Here is a 19637-nt window from a genome sequence, read left to right on the forward strand (position 1 = left end):
AGTGGACGGGTGGCTTGTGACAAAGGCCACAGACATGGTGACTGGATTGCAAATGGCCCAGTGCAGCTGGAGTGTGATTTGGGGAGAGGAGGCTGCACAAATTGGGAGTGGGGTTCTGTTGCTAAGGGCCTCAAATGCCAGGACATGAAATTATGACCTTGATGCTGAATGCACCTCTCTGGCCATGGAAGGGTCTTGGCCAGAGAGGTGCATTTTTCAAAATGGCAAAGTTCTGAAAGCCCCCTCCGGCTGTGTCTACAGGGAATGGCAGCGAGGTGAAGAAGTTGCTGCATTCTTCCAGGCCTGAGAGGACGGTGGCCCTGACCTGGGGTATGGCAAGGCGCAGCAGTGGGGATGACAGGCTGCAGATGAGGTGGGTTTGTGAGGCACGTAGAGGCGTGAGGGTTTCCTCCGGATCCCACAGCCCCAGCCCAGCTCAGACATCTGTTCTGTGGCTGCAGCTCCACCCCCACCCATGTCCATCACCACTGTCTGGCACCCTCCTGTCTCCCTGTCACCTGCAAGACGACATTCCACTCCTACACACCTGGCCTCCTCAGCTCGCCCCAGCCCTCACACTCCAACAAGATTCCTTTCCGCCCTCGCACTTGCCCAGGGACCTCTGCTCACCTTTCACAGCTCAAACCCAACACTGTCCTAAGAGGTCCCTGGCCCTGCTGGACGTCCCCACCCATAGGGCCCTCCCCTGCAGCTCCAGCCTTCAGGAGGGAGGTAGAACAAAGCCTTTCTTACTAAAAATCCTGGCCGGGTGCAGTGGCTCAAGCCTGTAATCCCAGCACTTTGGGAGGCCAAGGCGGGTGGATCACGAGGGCAAGAGATCGAGACCATCCTGGTCAACATGGTGAAACCCCGTCTCTACTAAAAATACAAAAAATTAGCTGGGCATGGTGGCGCGTGCCTGTAATCCCAGCTACTCAGGAGGCTGAGAATTGCCTGAACCCAGGAGGCGGAGGTTGCGGTGAGCCGAGATTGCGCCATTACACTCCAGCCTGGGTAACAAGAGTGAAACTCTGTCTCAAAAAAAAAAAAAAAAAAAAAAAAATCCTAATAAAGAAGTGTCAACCTTCAGAACTTCACTACAGGAGGCAGGCAGGGTGCCCAGGGCACAAAAATTAAGGAGGCACCCACTGCAAAGGAGTCAGCCTGAGGGCTTGGGCATCTGTTTAAAGAAGGCAGTGGGCTGGGTGCAGTGACTGATGCCTGTATCCCAGTAATTTGGGAAGCCAAGGTGGGGAGATCACTTGAGGGCAGGAGTTCAAGACCAGCCTGACCAATACGGTGAAACCCTGTCTCTACTAAAAATACAAAAAAATCAACCAGGCGAGCTCTCCTCCCTCAGGGCCCATGTGCCATCTCTTCTGTCTGGAAAACGGACACCAACGCTCCCAGGACAGGTCAAATGCCATCCTGTGCTCCTGTGGTGCCAAGCCTTCTCTTCAGAGCAGCTGGTTAGATGTCCCTGTCAGTCACCTCCCTTCCATGCCCCCAGTAATGGAGAGGGGCAGGAGGATATCTCCAGGGGCTGGTAGGACTGATCGGCCTCTGTCCACCCAGAACCGCTCTATGTAAGTGGCAGTGACAAGTCCAGCTTGGTGGAAGGACAGGTATTCCCACAGGAGTGTGGCCAAGCAATCTGGGCCCGGAGGCAGCTCTGGGTGAAGCTAGAACCCCTGCAAACCCCGCAGGGCCCATGTCACTCAGGCAGGACCCACCACCAGGTGTGTCGGGGCTGGGGACTCTGAAGTGAGAAACCTGCATCAGCTCCTGTGAGCATCCACTCTGCGAGCGTGAGGGCAGGAGGTGGGAACCGGGGACTTCCAGAGAGAGGTGTCCCGCCTGGAGCTTCTGGCCTGGGAGGCACACAGTCCCACAGCCCAGCCCTGCGAGAGACAGGAGGCGACGCTGGAAGGGACTAATGCCTTTATTGCCTCTGTGCGGGGTTCCCAGCCTGGGGTTCAGAGGCCTCTGGGGGCAATAGGTGACCCTGGGCCCAAATTATTGCTACTTGGCAAGGTCACCTTTGGGCTTCCCATAGTGCCCTGAGAATGGGTGGGTGAGGGCATGCAAATGATATGCAAATAGCATGCAAATCAACCCAGAGGCCTCTGGCACATCCATGGGTGCTGGAAGAGTCAAGAGCCTGGTGGCCTGGGAGGGTGATGGGGCACCAGGTCTGGCCCAGCCTCAGGTGGCAAGGTGTGAGGGGTTGGGGAGTCCCTGAGCATCAGCCTTGCTTCTGCTGCTTCCTGGGGAGGAGCAGAAGCCTGGCCCCGAGACAGCAGGAGGAAAGCAGGATCCTCACTAGGCAGCCAGATGGCCCAAGGCCCACCCAGAGAGGGATGAGACCCGCCCTGGGTCACTCGGCCAGGCAGGGACAGCAGGGACCAGAATCCAGGCCTCCTGAGCCAGGTGGAAGCCCAAGCAGTTTGGGGGCTGAAGTGACAAACAATAAAATATACAGATAAATAAATCAATAAATAAAAAGAAAGCAGCCCAGTCCCTGATCCCTGGGCTGAGCCCCTCCACCAGGCTCAGGTCCAGGAGGAGGCAGGCCTGGTCTTTGTGCTGGGCTGGCCGGTCCAGAAGACTCCAGAGGGAGGCAGGCAGGGCCCTGGGGTCCTCAGCGTGTGCGGGTCTGGCTCAGTTATTATTCATTATCCACCAGGAGGCTGGGGGACAGAGGAGGGGGTCAGGAGGCCTCAGGAGCCCACTGCCCCTCCTGGCCACAGGGAGTAGGGAGCCACCACGCACCTGGGAAGAACACAGTGGTGAGGGTGTCTGGGGCCCGCAGGTGGTCGATGAGGACGCGCTGGAAGGCCTTGCTGCAGGGCGACTGCTGGTGCCTGTGGAGGGACCCGGGCTGCCTCGACCTCGGTCTCCCCACTCCCAGCCTGCCCTGCTGCCGGGATCAGACCCCGGCCCTCCTCATGCTGCCTCTGTAGCCTCAGTCCTCTCCTCTGGGACACAGGGACGCTGTGCGGGTGGAATGGAGGACACCGCACAAGGTGCTTGGCATAGAATGTGGCCCACGGTGACAACGGTGTACTCACTGAGTGCCTGTACTGTATTCAGGTCTTCCCAGTCACGTTCTTTAGCCCACGGGAGGTGGAACTGTTACCACATCCATTTTGGAAAGGACTTGGGGGCTTGGGCAGGTAGGGTCACTCATCTGAGGTCACAGAGCCAGCGAGCAGGTGAGCAGGATTGGAACCCTGGCCTGACTCACTCCAGGGCCACACTCCACAGTGTTACTGGCCAGACCGGCACTCATACCTTCTCCAGGAGGCCTCATCCTGCCAGAACTCATACAGGGTGAAGGAGGCACCGTCCGGCATCCTCTGGGCGGACACACTGCAGGGCCAAAGAGATGGCCAGGGCAGGGCTGCCACCACCTCTGCCTCCCCTGCCAGGGGTCTCATGGGAGCCCTGGCCCAGGACGGCCAGCCCCAGCACCCCTCTCCTCACCCGCTCCCCACCTCCAACTGGGCACTCACTGCAGACAACGGCTCTGGGCCGCTGTGAAGTCCACATAGCAGCACAGGGCTCGGTGGAAGTCCTGCAGGGCTTCCTCTGCCACCTGGACCTGCCTCTGGGCCACAAGGATGTGCTGGTAGGAGAGACAGCTGGTCAGCCAGGGCTGGGACGGGGCCCGGGGCAGGGGAGGGACTGACTGTGGCCCCTAGGAGGTCCCCTGCAGCTGTCACCCAGGCTGGAGTGCAGTGGTGTGTGGGATCATGGCTCACTGCAGCCTCTACCTCCCAGGCTCAAGCAATCCTCCCACCTTGGCCTCCCAAGGTGCTGGAATTACAGGCATGAGGCACCAACCTGCCCCCCAGCCTTCCTGACTCCATTCTCCTCTGTCTCCAAGGGTGCTGCTTGACCCAGCCACTGTCCCTCTCTCCTGCAGTATGCTACCACTTCCTTCCACCCTCCAGCTTCACGGCCACAGACCTGGCTTTCAGAAATACTGATGGGAACCAAAGCCCAGAGAAGGGCAGCAGTTCCTGCAGGGTCTCAGAACCTGGCACCTGCCTGCCGGGCCTGGGAAAGGGGCATGTGAGCACTGCAGAGGGTGGGCAGGCAGATGGCTCCATGAACCCCCGCTTCATGAGCGCCCCCAGACCCTGCCATTCAGCTGCCGGCCCCTGTCCTGGGCTCACCGAGTCAGGCCCCTTGGCCAGGTCCTCTTCATGCAGCGGTTCCAGCCGGGGGGCCTGTGAGGACACAGAGTGTGGGCTGGGCCTCCAGAGTGGCCCTGGCTCAGGCAGATGCCAGGAGGATCCTCCCTCGTGGCCCCGCAGCTCTCACCTTGCATTCTAGCTGGTCAATGAGCTCCTGGAGGCGGTTCACCTGAAGACGCCACTGCATCTCGGCCTCTGAACTGAGCCCTGTGGGTGGGACCCATGCAGGGTCAGGCAGGGGCCTCTCAGGCCCAGGACATTCTTGGGATGAAGTGAGGGGCAGCAGAGGAGCAGACCCTGGTGGAATCAGGGATGTGGTGCCTGCCTCGCCCAGGCCTCCCACCCCATCCCAGGTGCACCTGTGTCAGAAGAGCCAGGGGACCAGGTGGATGACTGGCTGACGCTCTTCAGGGCCCGGCGCCCCACCCGCCGGCTGCTGTGGGGCCAGCTCTGTGCCTCCACACACTCTGCATCTGACCTAGAGGAAGTAAGGCTCACAGGGCTAAGGACTGGGGCCCCAGGACAGGACAGGCCTGGGTCGGGTAGACAGGCCTCTTGAGACTCCGAGGCCCAGCCCCAAAACCAGTCTCATCTCACCCCATTATGGCTTCCCTGCCAGGATGCTAGGATCGTGGGGATTTGGAATGGGGGTCACAGTGGGTGATTGTGCACTGGCCCCATGGGTTGGCAGGGCCCTTACATACCGCCAGCCACGGGCCTGGGCCTCCAGGGTATCTGACGCCCCCTCCAGCGAGCTCTGCAGGGCTTGCAGCTGGCTCACCGTCTCCCGAAGCAGGAATCGCGTCACAAACTGGTCCACCTTGGAGGCCTGCTCATACTCCTGCGGGCCGAGGGGGCACAGTCAGCATCTCCCAGCCGGGGCATTGATTTCTGAGTGGGTCCTCTGCCTCTTGCCCATCAGACCAGGGGCATGCAAACCCGGCACAGGCAGGAGGAGGGCACTGAGACCCAATGGGTAGGGAGGCCTGGATACCTCCTTGTCCGGGCCTGGCCTCCACCAGGGGGGTGTGAGGCCAACTCATAGGAGGCATCTGTTGCCGGCGTGCCTGGCTTTTCTGGACCTCATGGCCCCTTCTCTGCCAGGGCTACCACCTTAAGCACTGTCATAGTCAGTGAGGTCCCACAGCTAGGCTGGGTCGGGGCTGTCACAGGGTATGCAAGGGCCAATTTTGACACGAGGCAAAATGATGGCCTGATGCGGCCCCAGACTCATAATCTATGTATTCACTCATTCAGTCATTGACTCATGCACACAACAAACCGCGCTCTTTACTAGGAGCTGCCGATAAAAGACAATCAGGTCACCATCTTCACACTCACACACACACACACACACACACACGCACACCCCAGCACTGACCCCAACCAACACCGTCAGCCTCCTCCCAGAGTGGCACAGAGGCAGGGAGGCTGCCCACAGGCTAGGCCCTGCATGGCCCATCATGGGATTCCATGGCTCCTCCACTACCTGCACTTGCTGGAGCTTTCAATTCCTCATCTATCAAACAGGAAGGATGAAACTCAGCACATGGAGCTGCAGGAAGCTCCCAGGAGTGAATTCCTGTACAGAACTCAGCCCAGGGTCTGGTCCGCAAGCTCTCGATGCCAGACCTGCCAGCCGTCTATGGTCAAGTGTAATACACTAAGGAGCCTGCCCATTTGTACACCCAGGAGTCACAAACACCTGAGAACTGCCTAACCCCACCACACACACACACACACACGAGGCCAGGGTGGGAGTCCTGGGGAGCTGTGGTCCAGGTGCTTGCCCTCTCCAAGGGGACTCCAGAGGCCTATCCATCAGTGACTTCATCTGCCACAACCTGCCTCAGCTCAGCTGTCAGATAGGACCTTCTGGGCCAGGCTTATGAGCTGGGAGACAGGGACAGAGAAGAGGCTGGGTCTTTTCATTCTCAGGCCAAGGTTTCTATTCTATCTCCATGAAATCTTTCAAAAAAAAAAAAGATCCCTTTCAAGTATTTGAGATGATTAGTTTCTGTTGCTTGCAGCCAGAGAACTGACAGAAGCACCTACTCAGAGCCAGGCACTATTCTAAGAATTTCACTTAGTCTTTTTTGTGTTTTGAGAAGGAGTCCCACTCTTGTTGCCCAGGCTGGAGTGCAATGGCGCAATCTCGGCACACCACAACCACCTCCTCCTCCTGGGTGCAAGCGATTCTCCTGCCTCAACCTCCCAAGTAGCTGGGACTACAGGCATGCACCACCACACCCAGCTAATTTTGTATTTTCAGTAGAGATGGGGTTTCTCCATGTTGGTCAGGCTGGTCTCAAACTCCTGACCTCAGGTGATCCGTCTGCCTCGGCCTCCCAAAGTGCTGAGATTATAGGCGTGAGCCACCATGCCCGGCCTAGTCTTTTGTTTTTTTGAGACAGAGTCTCACTCTGTCACCCAGGCTGGAGTACAGTGGCATGATCTTGGCTCACTACAACCTCTGCCTCCCAGGTTCAAGCAATTCTCCTGCCTCAGCCTCTCGAGTAGCTGAGATTAAAGGCCTGTGCCACCACACCTGGCTAATGTTTGTATTTTCAATAGAAATGGGATTTCACTATGTTGTCCAGCCTGGTCTTGAACTCCTGACCTCAGATGATCCACCTGCTTTGGCCTCCCAATGTGCTGGGACTACAGGCATGAGCCACCATGCTGGGCCTAATTTAACCTTTGTAACAATTTACAGGAACCATAATTGACCTCATTTTGCAGATGAGAAAACTAAGGCCCAGAGAGGTTGATTACCTGGGCTAAGGTCACACAGCAAGTTAGTGGCAGGGCCAAAATTCATACCTAAACCACAGAAATCCCCCTCTTCTCCCCACTCAGCACTTTACATGCATCGCCTCATTTACGATCATTAGCCATTTTAAAGCTGAGAAACCAAGGCTAGAAGTAACAGAGTGAATAGAGCCCAGATCCACCTGTGGGCCCTGCAAAGCTGTGCGCAGAGCCTGCAATTGGTGAGGTCGGTCCATGAGGTCACAATGTGGCCAAGACTCAGCGGGCAGAGCAGACGGAGTGTGGGCCATGGTCCCCAGTGGTGACTAGCCCCGCCATGAGAAACAACGGATCCCACAAAAGGACCAAAGCACCCAAGCAGGCCCGCAGGGAGAGGCCAAGGGACACGGACAAGGCCTGGTGGAGACAGTTCCTCAGCCACCTCTCTCGGAAGAAGCTGTGAGTGTGGGGGATGGGGAGCAGACCTGGGGGGGGCCCATGGGAGTCAGCGGAAGCTGGACAGGTGGGCGGGAAGGGATGCTGAGAGTCTAGGCCTTTTGCGAAGTCCTAGGGGGTGAGGGAGGAACTGGAAAATCTCTCCCAAGGATGAGGATCCCAGGAGCCCACGTAGGTGTAGATAGGGGTCCTTTCAAGGTGGCTCACGCCTGTAATCCCGACACTTTGAGAGGGCAAGGTGGGTGGATCATTGAGCCCAGGAGTTTGAGACTAGCCTAGGTGACATAGGGAGTCCCCATTTCTACAAAAATTAAAAAATTAGCTGGGTGTGGTAGCAAATGCCCACAGTCCCAGCTACTCAGAAGATTGAGGTAGACTGCTCGAGCCCAGGAGGTCAGGGATGCAGTGAGCCGTGACACAACCACTGCACTCCAGTCTGGAGAACACAGCAAGACCCTGTTTGACTCAGTCTTTAAAAAAAAAAGGGAAAAAATAGGAGGGCAGAGATGCCAGAACTAGAAGGTGGATGAGACTTGAGAGCCCGGGGTTGGGGGGTGAGAGTGTGAGTGGGATTCTCTCCCAACCCTGGACAAACAGGCGGAGGTCCCAACAAAGAGAATCAGTCCTAGCTGGTACTACTGGAGCTAGGAGCAGGGGGAATCCCCTTACGTCCTCTCTCCAGCTCCCAGACTCAAAACTTCCCTGTCTCCTTCTCAAATTAGCAGAGACTCTGGACCAGGCGGGAGTAGGGGGTGCTGAGAGGCCCTGACATAGAGCTTAGAAGGAATCCCATAAACCTGGTCTCAGGAAGTCAGCCTGGGATGGATGATGGTTTCCAAAAGGAGGCGGAGTCCGGGGCGCCTAGCAGGGAAAGGCGGGCTTCCCCGGGGCCTGAACTGGACAGGGGTCCCCTCCAGCCCTGTGCATGGGAGGATAACAGCACCCGGGTGGATGAGAGTCCCAGGAGGAAGGCGGGGCGGCCCCGGGTCGTGGGTTCGGTCCCGGCGCGCTCTCCCTCCTCACACCCCTGCTCCACCCCCAGACCAGGATCGCGCTGCTTCTCCCCTTAGACAAGCGGCAGCCGCTGGCCGAGGCTGGACGACCGGGTGACGAGGCATCAGGCAGAGGGCTAGGCTCCCCGGCGGCGCCCAGGCTGCGCGGAGCCGGAGAAGGCGGCGAGGGCGAGCTGAAGATGCCGGTGCTGCTGCTACTGTTAAGGCGGGAGGCACGGCGGGAAGAGGCCGTGGCCGGTGCGTTGGGCTGGGGCGGGGAAGGGGGCGGGGGCGGGGGCGGGGGCGGGGCCGGGGCCGCGCTGAGCTGGCCGAGGCTGCACCCGTGCCTGCGGCCCCCGGGCAAAGCGCCCGGCAAGGCCGGCCCCGCCCAAGAGCAGCCGCACACACGGCACCGCTGCCGTCGCTCACGACTCTAAGTGCCTGACCCTGACCCTCCAATAAAGAGTACGTGGCAGCCCTGGCGCCTGTGAACCCTGTTGGAGGCGTCCGGGCGCGGAGTCTGGTTGGGCAGAGCGGAGGCTGGGAGCCGCGCCGGGGCGAACGAGGTGAGGCGTACTGAGGGTAGAGCCACCACCACAGTCTGGAGCCAAGGCTGTCTTTTGCTTTCTCCTTCCTTGTGCCAAGAGTCAGAACAGGACCCCACACCTTGCTACAGTGGTGAGAGGCTGTTTCCTTCCCCCAACACTCCCAACCCAGTCACATCCCGCCCACTGTGCAGGCTCGAGGTGGGCTTGGGCAAACCCAGGCGTGGCCACACCAGTGAGGCAGATCTGCTTCCAGCAAAGCCTACCATCTCCCCCAGCATCCAGAAATCCCTCTTAGGCAGAGGGAGGGTCCCAGACCAACAGGCACCATCCTAGGAAGGATAGCCAGGACACCACAGTCAGCTGGGGCAAGGCCTGAGATGTGGATTCTGCTGTGGACGCACCCAGGAGAGGCTGGAAACCGTGGGCCTCTGGCCCCTCATGCCTACACATTGTGTTTGGTAACCCCAAAACACTCGGCCCCCCAGTCTTCCCTAAGGCACCTCTGTCTCCCAACCTACCCTGTCCCCACCTCCTTCCCCACATGACAAAGCCTTCTTCCAAACCACTTACCTGTCTAGGGCAGCCCACTCCCCTGCTCATCAGCTTTCAACAGGTCTCTGTTACCTACAGGGAAAAAGCCCCCAGCCTCGGCCTCACTCCCCAAATCACTCAGAAGAGGCCCTGCCACTTTCTGTGGGCTGGATCCTGCTACTTCTCACTCCTCTGGGTCCCAAATCCAGCTCCACACCTCAGTGCCATCCACAGCCTGCCGAACTTGCAGCCTGCCTTCCTGCCACACACTGGCAACCAACCTCAGGATGCCGTCTTGTGGGGGCAGATGCAGCAGGACTGGAGGTCCCAGCTCACTAGAGCCACCAGCCCAGCTTCTGCTGTCACCGTCACTCTGATGAACATCTCCTCCACCTTGCCTGCACCAGGCTGAAGACCATAGCATCACTCCTGCTAATTGTGAGAACTGACTCCTCCCTACCACCCACATGGTTACAGTCAGGGTAACCATTTTCTTCCATGGAGCCGCACCTCTTACCCATACAGGAACTGGCCCAAGCTGGCCCTGTCAGCCCCTCCCCCTAGGACTATCATTCAGGAGCCGTAAGAGACCATGTTCTCTACTTGAACATGCACAGGGTAAAGCCAATCTTCAGAATAAAAACACAATACAAAGACAGTGCACAACATCCTGAGTTTCTTTCCAACAGCCCTGAGGTCAGAGCCTATTTCTGAAACCTGACTTCACTGTTGCCCTTGGTATCCAAAACATGTAAGATCCTTGTAATAAAGTCCCTATTTTGGTTTACATTCACCTGAGTCTTCTACTTGCAACCAAATTGGTCCTGAAGAGAATGATGCTTTGCAGAAACAAGAAGTGGCCTCTTTCCTGTGTGTGGGGATTATTACCACCTTTTGGAGGAGAAAACCAAGCCCAGAGTACGATCAAGACTTGCTTAGGACTGCATAGTGAGTCAGCCTCAGAACTGAGTCTCACTGGGTACGGTGGCTCATACCTGTAATCCCAGCACTTTGGGAGGCCGAGGCAGGTGGGTCACCTGAGGTCCTAATTCGAGATCAGCCTGGCCAACATGGTGAAACCCCATCTAGGTGGCTCACACCTGTAATCCCAGCTTCTCAGGAGGCTGAGGCAGGAGAATCACTTGAACCCAGGAGGCAGGGGTTGCACTGAGCCGAGTTTGCACCTGGGTGGACTCCATCTCAAAAGAAAAAAAAGAACTGAGTCTCCAACTCAGGTCCATGTGACTCCATCTGCGGAAGCCCCTGATGGTAGGGCCAGAGTCTCTCCTGGCTTTTCAGAGTGGCTGTAGATCTGTGACTAAAAGCTTTTTCTTTGGTGCTGGGAGGGTAGGGGCCACACATCTGGCCAGAGTACATCAGATAATTCTAAGTGGTGTGGAAAAGGAATCAGACTAATTGTGCGGGGCTGCTGAAGCCAGGCCCCTGGATGCCAAAATCACTGCCCTTGGCCCTGCCCGGGAGAGAAGATGGGTCCAGGGAGTTGTCATAGGGTAGGGGGCTGCAGAAGTGCAGCGGCTGCTGGAGTGAGGTCACAATGAGCCCAATCCAAGTTCCTTTTGGCCTTCTGACCTGCCCCACCCATTCCACAACCAGGAACTTCTGTCAAGCCCAGGTGAGAGGTGCCAGGAGGCTGCCTGGTTCCCCAACCGGGATATATGTCCAAATGGCCTTGCCACAAGGACTCTTTACCCTCAAAGCTCTGCTCCTCCTGGAGGCTTCTTAGACTCTAAAAGATCAGTCCTAGCCATCTTGTCAGCCATCTCAGCAAGGGCTGACTGGGAGGAACGGCAAAGCAGAGGCGACTCCCAAGAGTGTGGGGCCCAGTGCCAGGTGTGGAAGACAAAGATGGGAGACATGCAGCTGGAACCCAGCCAGAGCCCAGACTGAGGCCTGAACTAGGGGCGGGGCCTCAGGCGCAGGCAAGTGCCACGAGCTGAAAAGGAGGGAGACCGAAGGCACAGAAGAGATGGGGGCTTTCCGACCAGAGGGCGGAGCCAAGAGCTGTGAGGGGCAGTGATCTGACCCAGAAGAGGAGGAACTTAGGCCCGGAAGGCAGAGCCAGGGGCTGAAGGGGACCACTCTCTAGGACAGAGTCCAGGAGGTCTCCAGCCAACCAAGCCGAGTGGCATGGAAGGGTGGGGCTGAGCCCAAAGGTGTCGTCTGTGTCTGGGAGCCTTCGTGTGCACCGGCTGTCCCCAATGGGCCGTGTCGCGGTGGTGGTGGACCAGGGCTCAGGCTTCACCAAGGCGGGTTTTGCGGGCGAGAACCAGCCGCGCATAGTGCTGAAGAGCTCCAGCCTGGTGCCCAGCTGGGATCGGCCGGTGCTGCCCGGCGCGCCGGGCTGCGAGCTGGCGGGCGGCGTGGCGCGGGCGCACCCCATCAAGCACGGTGTGGTGGTGGACTGGGAGGCGCTGGAAGGGCTGTGGGAGCGCCTGCTGGTGGGCGGCCTGCGGGTGTGCCCGGAGCAGTGGCCCGTGCTGGTGAGCAACTCGCCGTCGGCACCGCCCGCGGGCCGTGAAAGAGTAGCGGAGCTGCTGTTCGAGACCCTGGCAGTGCCCGCGTGCCACATGGCCAGCACTGCGTTGCTAGCGCTCTGCTCCACTGGCGCGTTCAGTGGGCTGGCCGTGGAGGCGGGTGCGGGCGTGTGCCACGCCACGCCCATCTATGCAGGTCACTCGTGGCACCGGGCCACTTTCCGGCTGAACGTGGCGGGCAGCACCCTGTCACGCTATCTACGGGACCTGCTGGTGGCGGCGGACCCTGATCTCTCGCAGCAGGCCCTGCCCCGCAAGGCCATCACACATCTCAAGAAGCGCAGCTGCTATGTGTCCCTGGACTTCGAGGGCGACCTCCGCGACCCCGCCCGCCACCATCCGGCCAGTTTCAGCATGGGTAACGGCTGCTGCGTCCGCCTCAGCAGCGAGCGCTTCCGCTGTCCCGAACCCATCTTCCAGCCGGGCCTGCTGGGCCAAGACGAGCCGGGGCTGCCTGCGCTGGCCTTCCGGGCGCTGCAGAAAATGCCCAAAACACTGCGGACACGGCTGGCAGACACCGTGGTGCTGGCCGGCGGTTCCACGCTGTTTCCTGGCTTCGCCGAACGCCTGGAAAAGGAGCTGGAGGCGCAGTGCCGGCGACACGGCTACGCGGCCCTGCGGCCCCACCTGGTGGCCAAGCATGGGCGTGGCATGGCTGTGTGGACCGGCGGCTCCATGGTGGCCTCGCTGCACTCCTTCCAGCGCCGCTGGATAACCCGGGCCACGTACCAGGAGTGTGGCTCCAGGCTGCTGTACGATGTGTTCAACTGAATCAGGCTGGACTGGGGGTAGGGGGGCACCGCGGTGGAGGACAGCTCTCTATCTAAAGAGTCTCAAGTGTTTGGAGCTGGCAGGGTGCTCTTGAAGGTTGGCGCTGACTGGACGGGTCACCCCCATACCTTTTCCAGACCAGGAGGAGGTGTTTGGGACCCATGGGACCCTCATTTTGAACTGCAGTTTGAATCTTCCCCAACCACTGCCAGTTCAGAGAATGCCAGTCCAGCTGCCCACCTCCAAGCCCTACTTCATGGCAATAAAGGTGATGCCCCCACCTGTCTCCATGACACAGATACGGGAGTTTCTCCAACCTGTCGTCATGTACCGTTTGGACACATATCCCATGCCAGGCCCCAAGGGGCAATCCTTTGAAAAGCTACTAAATCTCATGTGAAAGTCACCAGCAGGAGCCCTGTGCCTGGCTGTGTGCTCAGGTGATTGTTGACTATGAGTGCCTCAGTTTCCCCTTCTGTAAAAAGTGGGGTCAGGCACAATCCCGGGCCTGCTCACTGTTCCTTCCTCACCCCCCTATTTTTTGAGATGGAGTCTCTGTCACCCAGGCTGCAGTACAGTGGTACAATGTCAGTTCACTACAGCCTCCACCTCCCAGGTTCAAGTGATTCTCCTGCCTCAGCCTCTCAAGTAACTGAGATTACAGATGCGCGCCACCGTGCCTGGCTAATTTCTTCGTATTTTTAGTAGAGACGGGATTTTGCCATGTTGGCCAGGCTGTTCTCGAACTCCTGACATTGTGATTCGCCTGCTTCATCCTCCCAAAGTGCTGGGATTACAGGCGTGAGCCATCACACCCAGTCTGCTCCCTCCCCCTTACAAGAGCTATGGAGCAAAGGGAGGTGGCGATATTTCTTGAACAAACAAAGGGAAGGGCGGCTTATTTTCTGAAGTCACCACTCAAGGGGCTCAAGCCCCGGATGTCAGCATTGTTTCTGCTTGTGCAGATACATGTCCACATGTGCACACAAACACATGGGTGCTCACATACCTGCCAGGTGCTGCCCTGTGAACAAGTGAGCACAGCCTCCCACGCCTAGCCCAGCCCTGCATGATACCCATCACAGCTGTGACCAGCCAGTAACAAAAGCAACAGCAGCCCCTAGTATGAAGCACCTACTGTGTGCCAGACATTATTCTGGGTGCTGGAAACAGAACAACACAGACAAAAGCCCCTGCCTTCATTCTCACTCGTCACGATGATGTACGGAGGGCAGCGCTATTGTTATGATAGCTTATAGATGAAAAAACAGGCCCAGAGAGGTCAGAGGGCACAGCTACAAAGTGGGAGAGGCAGGATTTGAACCCAAGCCCCTAGCTCCATAACCCTGAGTCAAGACTGTGGAGCATCCCACAGCACAGCAGACACCTGCTGTCTCACGGTGGCCCCCCACCATCAGCCACTCCACTCACCAGCTTGGTGGCGTCCATGGCAGCGAGCACTGCACGGTTCAGCGACTCCAATGCAGCCAGCACCGGCCGGTAGACACCCAGGTGCTCTGAGAAGTAGTCTGTGGGCAGAAGAGGTGCTCAAGGGTTCCTGGACCCCCACCCATCTACCTGGGATTCTGGCCCCCCGGAAATCCTCAGCAGTCAAGCAGGTCTTGTATACTGAGCCCAGCCCAACCTGTCCCATCAGGAGACCAACAACGGCCCCTTGCCACACCTACCCTGGAACCAGGGGCCCTGGGAGACAAGAGCTCCCGTGGGCCTACTTACCACACAGTTTTTCCGTTTCTAAATTGCTGCAGGGAAAAGAGAAGGCGCCCTTCAGATCTTTAGACTTGGGCCTGGTAAACTGCGACTGCTGGGGCCAATGCCCCACCTCCCACCCCACCAACTCCCAGCTCAGCCCAACAAGGAGGCCACTTCTGCTCTGCCCCAGATTAAGTTGCTCCTGTGGACAGTCCTGGCACGGTCAGAGAATGGGTTCTACTGCCCCCACCAATCACTCTAAGGGCAAAGATTCAGACCCATTCTTGGCTTCCAAGAGGATCTCAGGCCAGGGGAAGACAGATGTGGACACAGGCCAGCGAGAAGTGGTCAGAGCTGCAGAGGGGAGGCCAGGGGCAGGGAAGTCCAGAGACGGCACGGGGTATTTAGTTGGTAGGTCAGGGAGGGCTTCCTAGAGGAGGAGCTGCCTAACTGAGGCCCTGAAGGACAAGGAACTGTCTGGGGTGTCTGGCCAGTAGGGGAAGGGGGAGCAGTGCAGATGAAAGTTCCAGCCCAAGTCTTGGGAGCCTAAGACTGACCCTCAGGAAATGAGAGAAGGGAAGTGGAGGGAGGAACAGCGGTTTGTGCGTGCGCACCCCTGGGAGCAGGCACGGAGAAGCGCGTGCACACTCCTGCCGAGACGGGTAGATGTGGGAGCACACAAGGGGAGGTGTGTGTGTTCATGCACTGCATTCTCGGGTGGAAGCAGGCGGGGCCCAGCTGTCCCCAGGCATCCTCTGGTCCCTGCGGGAAGCGGGAACGGGGAGCTGAGCCATGGGTGGTGACTCAGGCTTGGCTATTTTGGGGTCCCAGTTGGAAGCAGTGTAGTGGGCAAGGCTGGAGCTGGAGAGGGGTAGGCGAGTGGGGAAAGCTGGAACCGAGCCCTGGTACCTTTCTCCCTGCCCCCTCTTCCTCATCCTACAAAAGGAATCAAGGCAGCAGAGGGCACAGTGGGGTAAAGACAACCTGACCTCACATCTACCCACAGCCTTGTACTCACTCGGTGAGGTGCCCATCAATGCCGCTGAACAGTTCCCGCAGCTCCCTCGGGCTGAGAACCCCATCGGCAAAGTAATTTTGGAATTCCTCAAATGAGAGCTTTCCATCATCTGGTGGCAGGGGGAGGACAAGGAGCAGAGGAGGTATCCCTGACCCTGACCGCACCCCGGCACCAGGTCCAGGGCCCCAAGGGCCTCGCAGCATCTGACCGCCACCTAGCCAGGGGGGATGGGACTCAGCTCCGTAGGGGACCTGACTGTTGAGGACAAAAGGACTGGGGTCCTCCAAGGTGACCGCTGAAGGCAACAGAATCTACTTCGCAGGCACCCAAGGGACAGGGCAGTATGTGCGTAGCACTGGGTAGGAACTCAGTAAATGCTGCCAAGTGAAAAAACAAGCAACAGGCTAGGACCTGGCCAGCGTGTGGCAGGGCCTAGATGTCACCTGAAAGGACTTAGGGACCAGCCTCATCGCAAGGCACAAGGAACCTCCATGCTTTGGACCCAGGACCTTTGCAGAGAAGCCAGGGGGAGGCAGATGGAATCTTCCTACTATTTAGAGCCTCTGCAGGCAGCAGCAGGCTGGCTTAGAAGGGAATGAGCTCCCCATCACAGGGGCATGTGAGCAGAGGCTGGGAGCATTTATGTGGGACAGTCAGACGTGGGATTTGGCCTGAATGATGTATGAGGCCTCTGGGCAGATGGCTGGGGGGAGCTGAGGCAGGGGACGGTCTGAATCTCCCTAGACAGAATGACCTGGTCCAAGCGAGAGCAAGTGTCCTGATCAATGGGGTGAGACAAACAATTCCCATCAATTTGAAGAAGGGGCAAGGAGTGGGAACAGAACCCCATCTCTAGGAGGATGGAACACGAGAGGGTGGGAAGACCCAGGTGAACGGAGCCCCAGGCTGACTGCGAAGCTCAGACCCTCCACTGGCCACTCAGGGCACAGCGGGCTGCTCCAAGTCACTTGGGAGAGCAGGTTGCTGCTGGCTGGGTCACGTCGGGCTCCTGCTATAGCTTCCGAGGTTCTCCCAGGCCAGGATTGTGACTGACCAGGACCCAAGGCAGGAAGAGCTGACTCCTGGAACCAGCTTTATCCTTGCCCAAGGCATGGGTTCAGCTGTGTCCTCCACGACCTCCCTGGTCCAGACAATTGGTCACATGACAAGTTACTGAGTCCTCTAAAAACCTGAGTACAATCTCCAAAAAGACCTCATCTCCATTACCTCACTCTTCCAAGTGCCTCACACAAGGAGCCTGGGACTAAATGCTGCAAAGACCCAAGTTCAAACCTATCAGTTAAAGGCTGTGTGACCTTAGGCAACCTGCTTCATCTTTCTGGGCCTCTGCTCCTTTGTAAAATAGGGTGAATTCCAGTCTAGTTGGTGGTTGTGAGGGCAACACAAGGCCATGTACAGGAATGGTGCACCACCGTGCCAGGGTGCTATGTGAAAGTCAGCCTCTACCTCCAGCCTCTGGCCAAACCACATTCCCTCCACTCTCCATCCTGCCAAACTTAGCTGAGAACAGCACTTCCTCTGGGAAGGATGCCTTGATTGATTCTCCTGTTTTGGGGCCCCAAGATTTGTTGCGACTCTAGATTTCCCACCCAACCTCCCAACTCTCCCAGAGCCTCCTGGATGCCTCCCACCCTGCCCCCCACCATGGGACCCAGGGGGAGCCACACTCACCATTCTTGTCTGCTCTGCGGAAAACCTAGAGGTAAAGGGACATGGGGGGAGCTGTGAGTGCCATCTGGGAAGCCAGAGGCCCCCACCTAACCCGACAGGGGCCCAGCTGGCCGGCCTACCCCCTGCCTCGCCTTTCTTCCTGCTCAGCCTGGTCCCAAACCCCTGCCCAGCTCAGCCCTGCAGGAGCTTTTCCTGCAAGCGGGGCACAGGAAGAGCACACAGTGGGTGCCACCCCCGCTCACTTCTCCTGCAGGGCCTGGCCTTGTGGGGGGTGCTCCTGGCCAGCTCCCTGCGTCCCCAACTCCCACACCCAGTGCAGCCCGAGCTTTATCTAATGCATCAGCCCTGGCACAGTCCCAGCTTGAGGAAGGTTGAGGGGATGGGCCAGGTTGCAGCCCCGGAATCCTGCACAGCCATTCTAGAACTAAACCCCGAGCTCTGCTGTGCGGCCATGGTCTATCCCAGTTGCCCTCTCTGAGCTGTTTCCTTGCATGCTGTTGAAGACCCACAGCAGGCAGTGGCTACTCTCCAGGTGCCTGAGTTTCCACTGGCAGCTGGGGTTAACCCTTCCAGGGCTGGGGCCTCCTATGGGGCTGACTGTGAGGACCTTTGGCAGGTGTGTGTGTACACACACGTGCAAGTGGGTGTGGGGATGGCAAAAGATGAGGTCGTCAGATTTCACTTAGAAGTGGAGAAGAAGAGCAACAGAGGCAGAGAGGAGCAGAGTCATGACAGGTCCCCACCCCTCACAGTGAACTGCTTGGTCACCCCAAGCAGCTCAGCAAAGGGGAGACTGGCAGGCCTGGCAAGCAGGGTGGGCCAAGCCTGGACCGAGAGCCCCCATGAACTTCAGGTCCTGAATGCTAACCCCCTCCAGGGTCCTGTTTTATCAGGGTCAGCAGGGCTCAGGAGAGACTCTAACCTCTAGCCTAACTCAGAGGAGGTCTGCCCCTGGCTGAGGGGCACACGGCAAGCCAGGGAAGCTCGGGTGGGGTAGATGGAGATATACTGGGTGCAGGGAGGGGTGCTAGGCTGGGAATGGAGACACCTGGGGTCACCCTATTGCACTCCTGCCTCCATGACTGACCTGGGACAATACCCCCTCAGGCCTTGGTTTTCCTACCTGGGAAGAGGGAGGGTCCAGTCCCTTCCAGCCAGGGCTGTGGTCAAGGTGCTGAGTCACTAGGGGAAGTGGGGAGGGGGCGGGATATAGCCTTGCCCCCCTCTGGAGTTGAGGCATGAGGGGGCCAGGACAGAGCCAAGCACAGGGGTAACTGGTGGAGAAAGGGTTTAGGGCACTAACTGGAGCCCATGGGGGCTACGAGTCCACCCACGACTTCATGGGAGGGTGACTCTCAGCAGCCCTTACCAACTGTAGAACTCTGCTGCCCTGGAGTGGGGCCTGAGGGACTCGGGGAGGGGGGGCGGCACTAGAGTCAGGAGCGAGGAACCCCTCGTGCTTCCTGCCTCCCCTTCCCCAGTCAGCCCAGCCTGGGGCTGCCACGGAGTGGGGTGACCGCTGCTGTGACTGCCGACAGCGCCCCCCCCCAACACCAGATACACGGATGGGGTGGGCTGCGGGGTGTAGGGGGGCAGCAGGGGCAGCGACACTGGAGCAGGGACGAGGGGAGACATGGAGAGACAAAGAGAGACAACAGGGTACACAAAGGCAGAGGAGTCCAGAGACAGAGACATCAGGGGCAGAGACGCAGAGACCCAGAGACAGCAGAGGGGCCCGAACAGCCCTGGAGGGGGAGACTGACAGAGCCTCGGGCTGGAGACACCGCGAGCAGAGCCCGCGCCCACTCACGTCCTGGAAGAGCGCGTGTCCGGCGGGCTCCGCGTCGGGCGCGAGCTGGGGGCGCCGCAGGGGCTGGGGCTGGGGCTGGGGCGCGGGCGGCCGGAGCAGGCACACGGTGAGCAGCCCCGCGCACGCCATGGCGCCGCCGCCGCCACCCGCTCGCTGGGGCTCGGCTGCGGCCGCTCCCGGCCCTGGACGCCGCCGCGGACTCGGTGGGGCTGGGGGCCGCCCCTTGGCGCCGGCGCCGACGTGCGGGCTCAGGCCCCGCCCCCGCCCCGCCCCGCGGACGCCGGGTTCCCTCGCCGCAAGGTCCAACTCCAGCCCCGCGGGCCTCCGCGCTGCAGCGGCCACGGGGAGGGGGAGGTGCCCGAGGGCTCGGGTCCCACGGCGACCTGCTGGGAGCAGAACCAAGGGGCTACGCGCCCACCCGGAGGGGACGAGTGACCAAGTCAGTGCCGACGTCAGGGTGACACGCGTGGGTAAAACCCACCAGGACTTCACCTCTCGGGGTGTCTGTATCCTCATCTGCAAAAATGGTACTGGCAGTCACCCTATGGGATTGCTGGGACTCATTCAATGTCAAGTGTTCACAACGGAGGCTGGTTCA

General features: G+C 59.0%; 3 protein-coding genes across 3 annotated transcripts; 2 read left to right on the top strand and 1 right to left on the bottom strand.

Moving 5' to 3' along the window:
* Positions 1-1924: 1924 nt before the first annotated feature.
* On the bottom strand, positions 1925-19269 carry NECAB3 (N-terminal EF-hand calcium binding protein 3). Its single transcript, XM_039479229.2, has 13 exons — positions 19040-19269; positions 17230-17254; positions 15538-15646; positions 14544-14569; positions 14238-14335; positions 4907-5043; positions 4562-4680; positions 4330-4409; positions 4182-4235; positions 3516-3628; positions 3295-3372; positions 2773-2864; positions 1925-2690 (listed from the first exon to the last, which is right to left on the bottom strand). The coding sequence occupies exons 1-13, from the start codon at positions 19166-19168 to the stop codon at positions 2662-2664; spliced, it is 1089 nt and encodes a 362-aa protein (XP_039335163.1). The 5' UTR covers positions 19169-19269; the 3' UTR covers positions 1925-2661.
* Positions 7291-9108, top strand: C9H20orf144 (chromosome 9 C20orf144 homolog). Its single transcript, XM_039479230.2, is given in 2 exon segments — positions 7291-7416; positions 8452-9108. Coding segments are annotated over 2 exon segments (513 nt in total). The 3' UTR covers positions 8839-9108.
* On the top strand, positions 11534-13101 carry ACTL10 (actin like 10). Its single transcript, XM_003932055.4, has one exon. It carries the CDS (start codon positions 11700-11702, stop codon positions 12804-12806), a length of 1107 nt encoding a protein of 368 aa, XP_003932104.1. The 5' UTR covers positions 11534-11699; the 3' UTR covers positions 12807-13101.
* Positions 19270-19637: the final 368 nt, after the last annotated feature.

This window comes from Saimiri boliviensis, chromosome 9, assembly GCF_048565385.1.
Source record: "Saimiri boliviensis isolate mSaiBol1 chromosome 9, mSaiBol1.pri, whole genome shotgun sequence".
Taxonomy (NCBI): Eukaryota; Metazoa; Chordata; class Mammalia; order Primates; family Cebidae; genus Saimiri; species Saimiri boliviensis.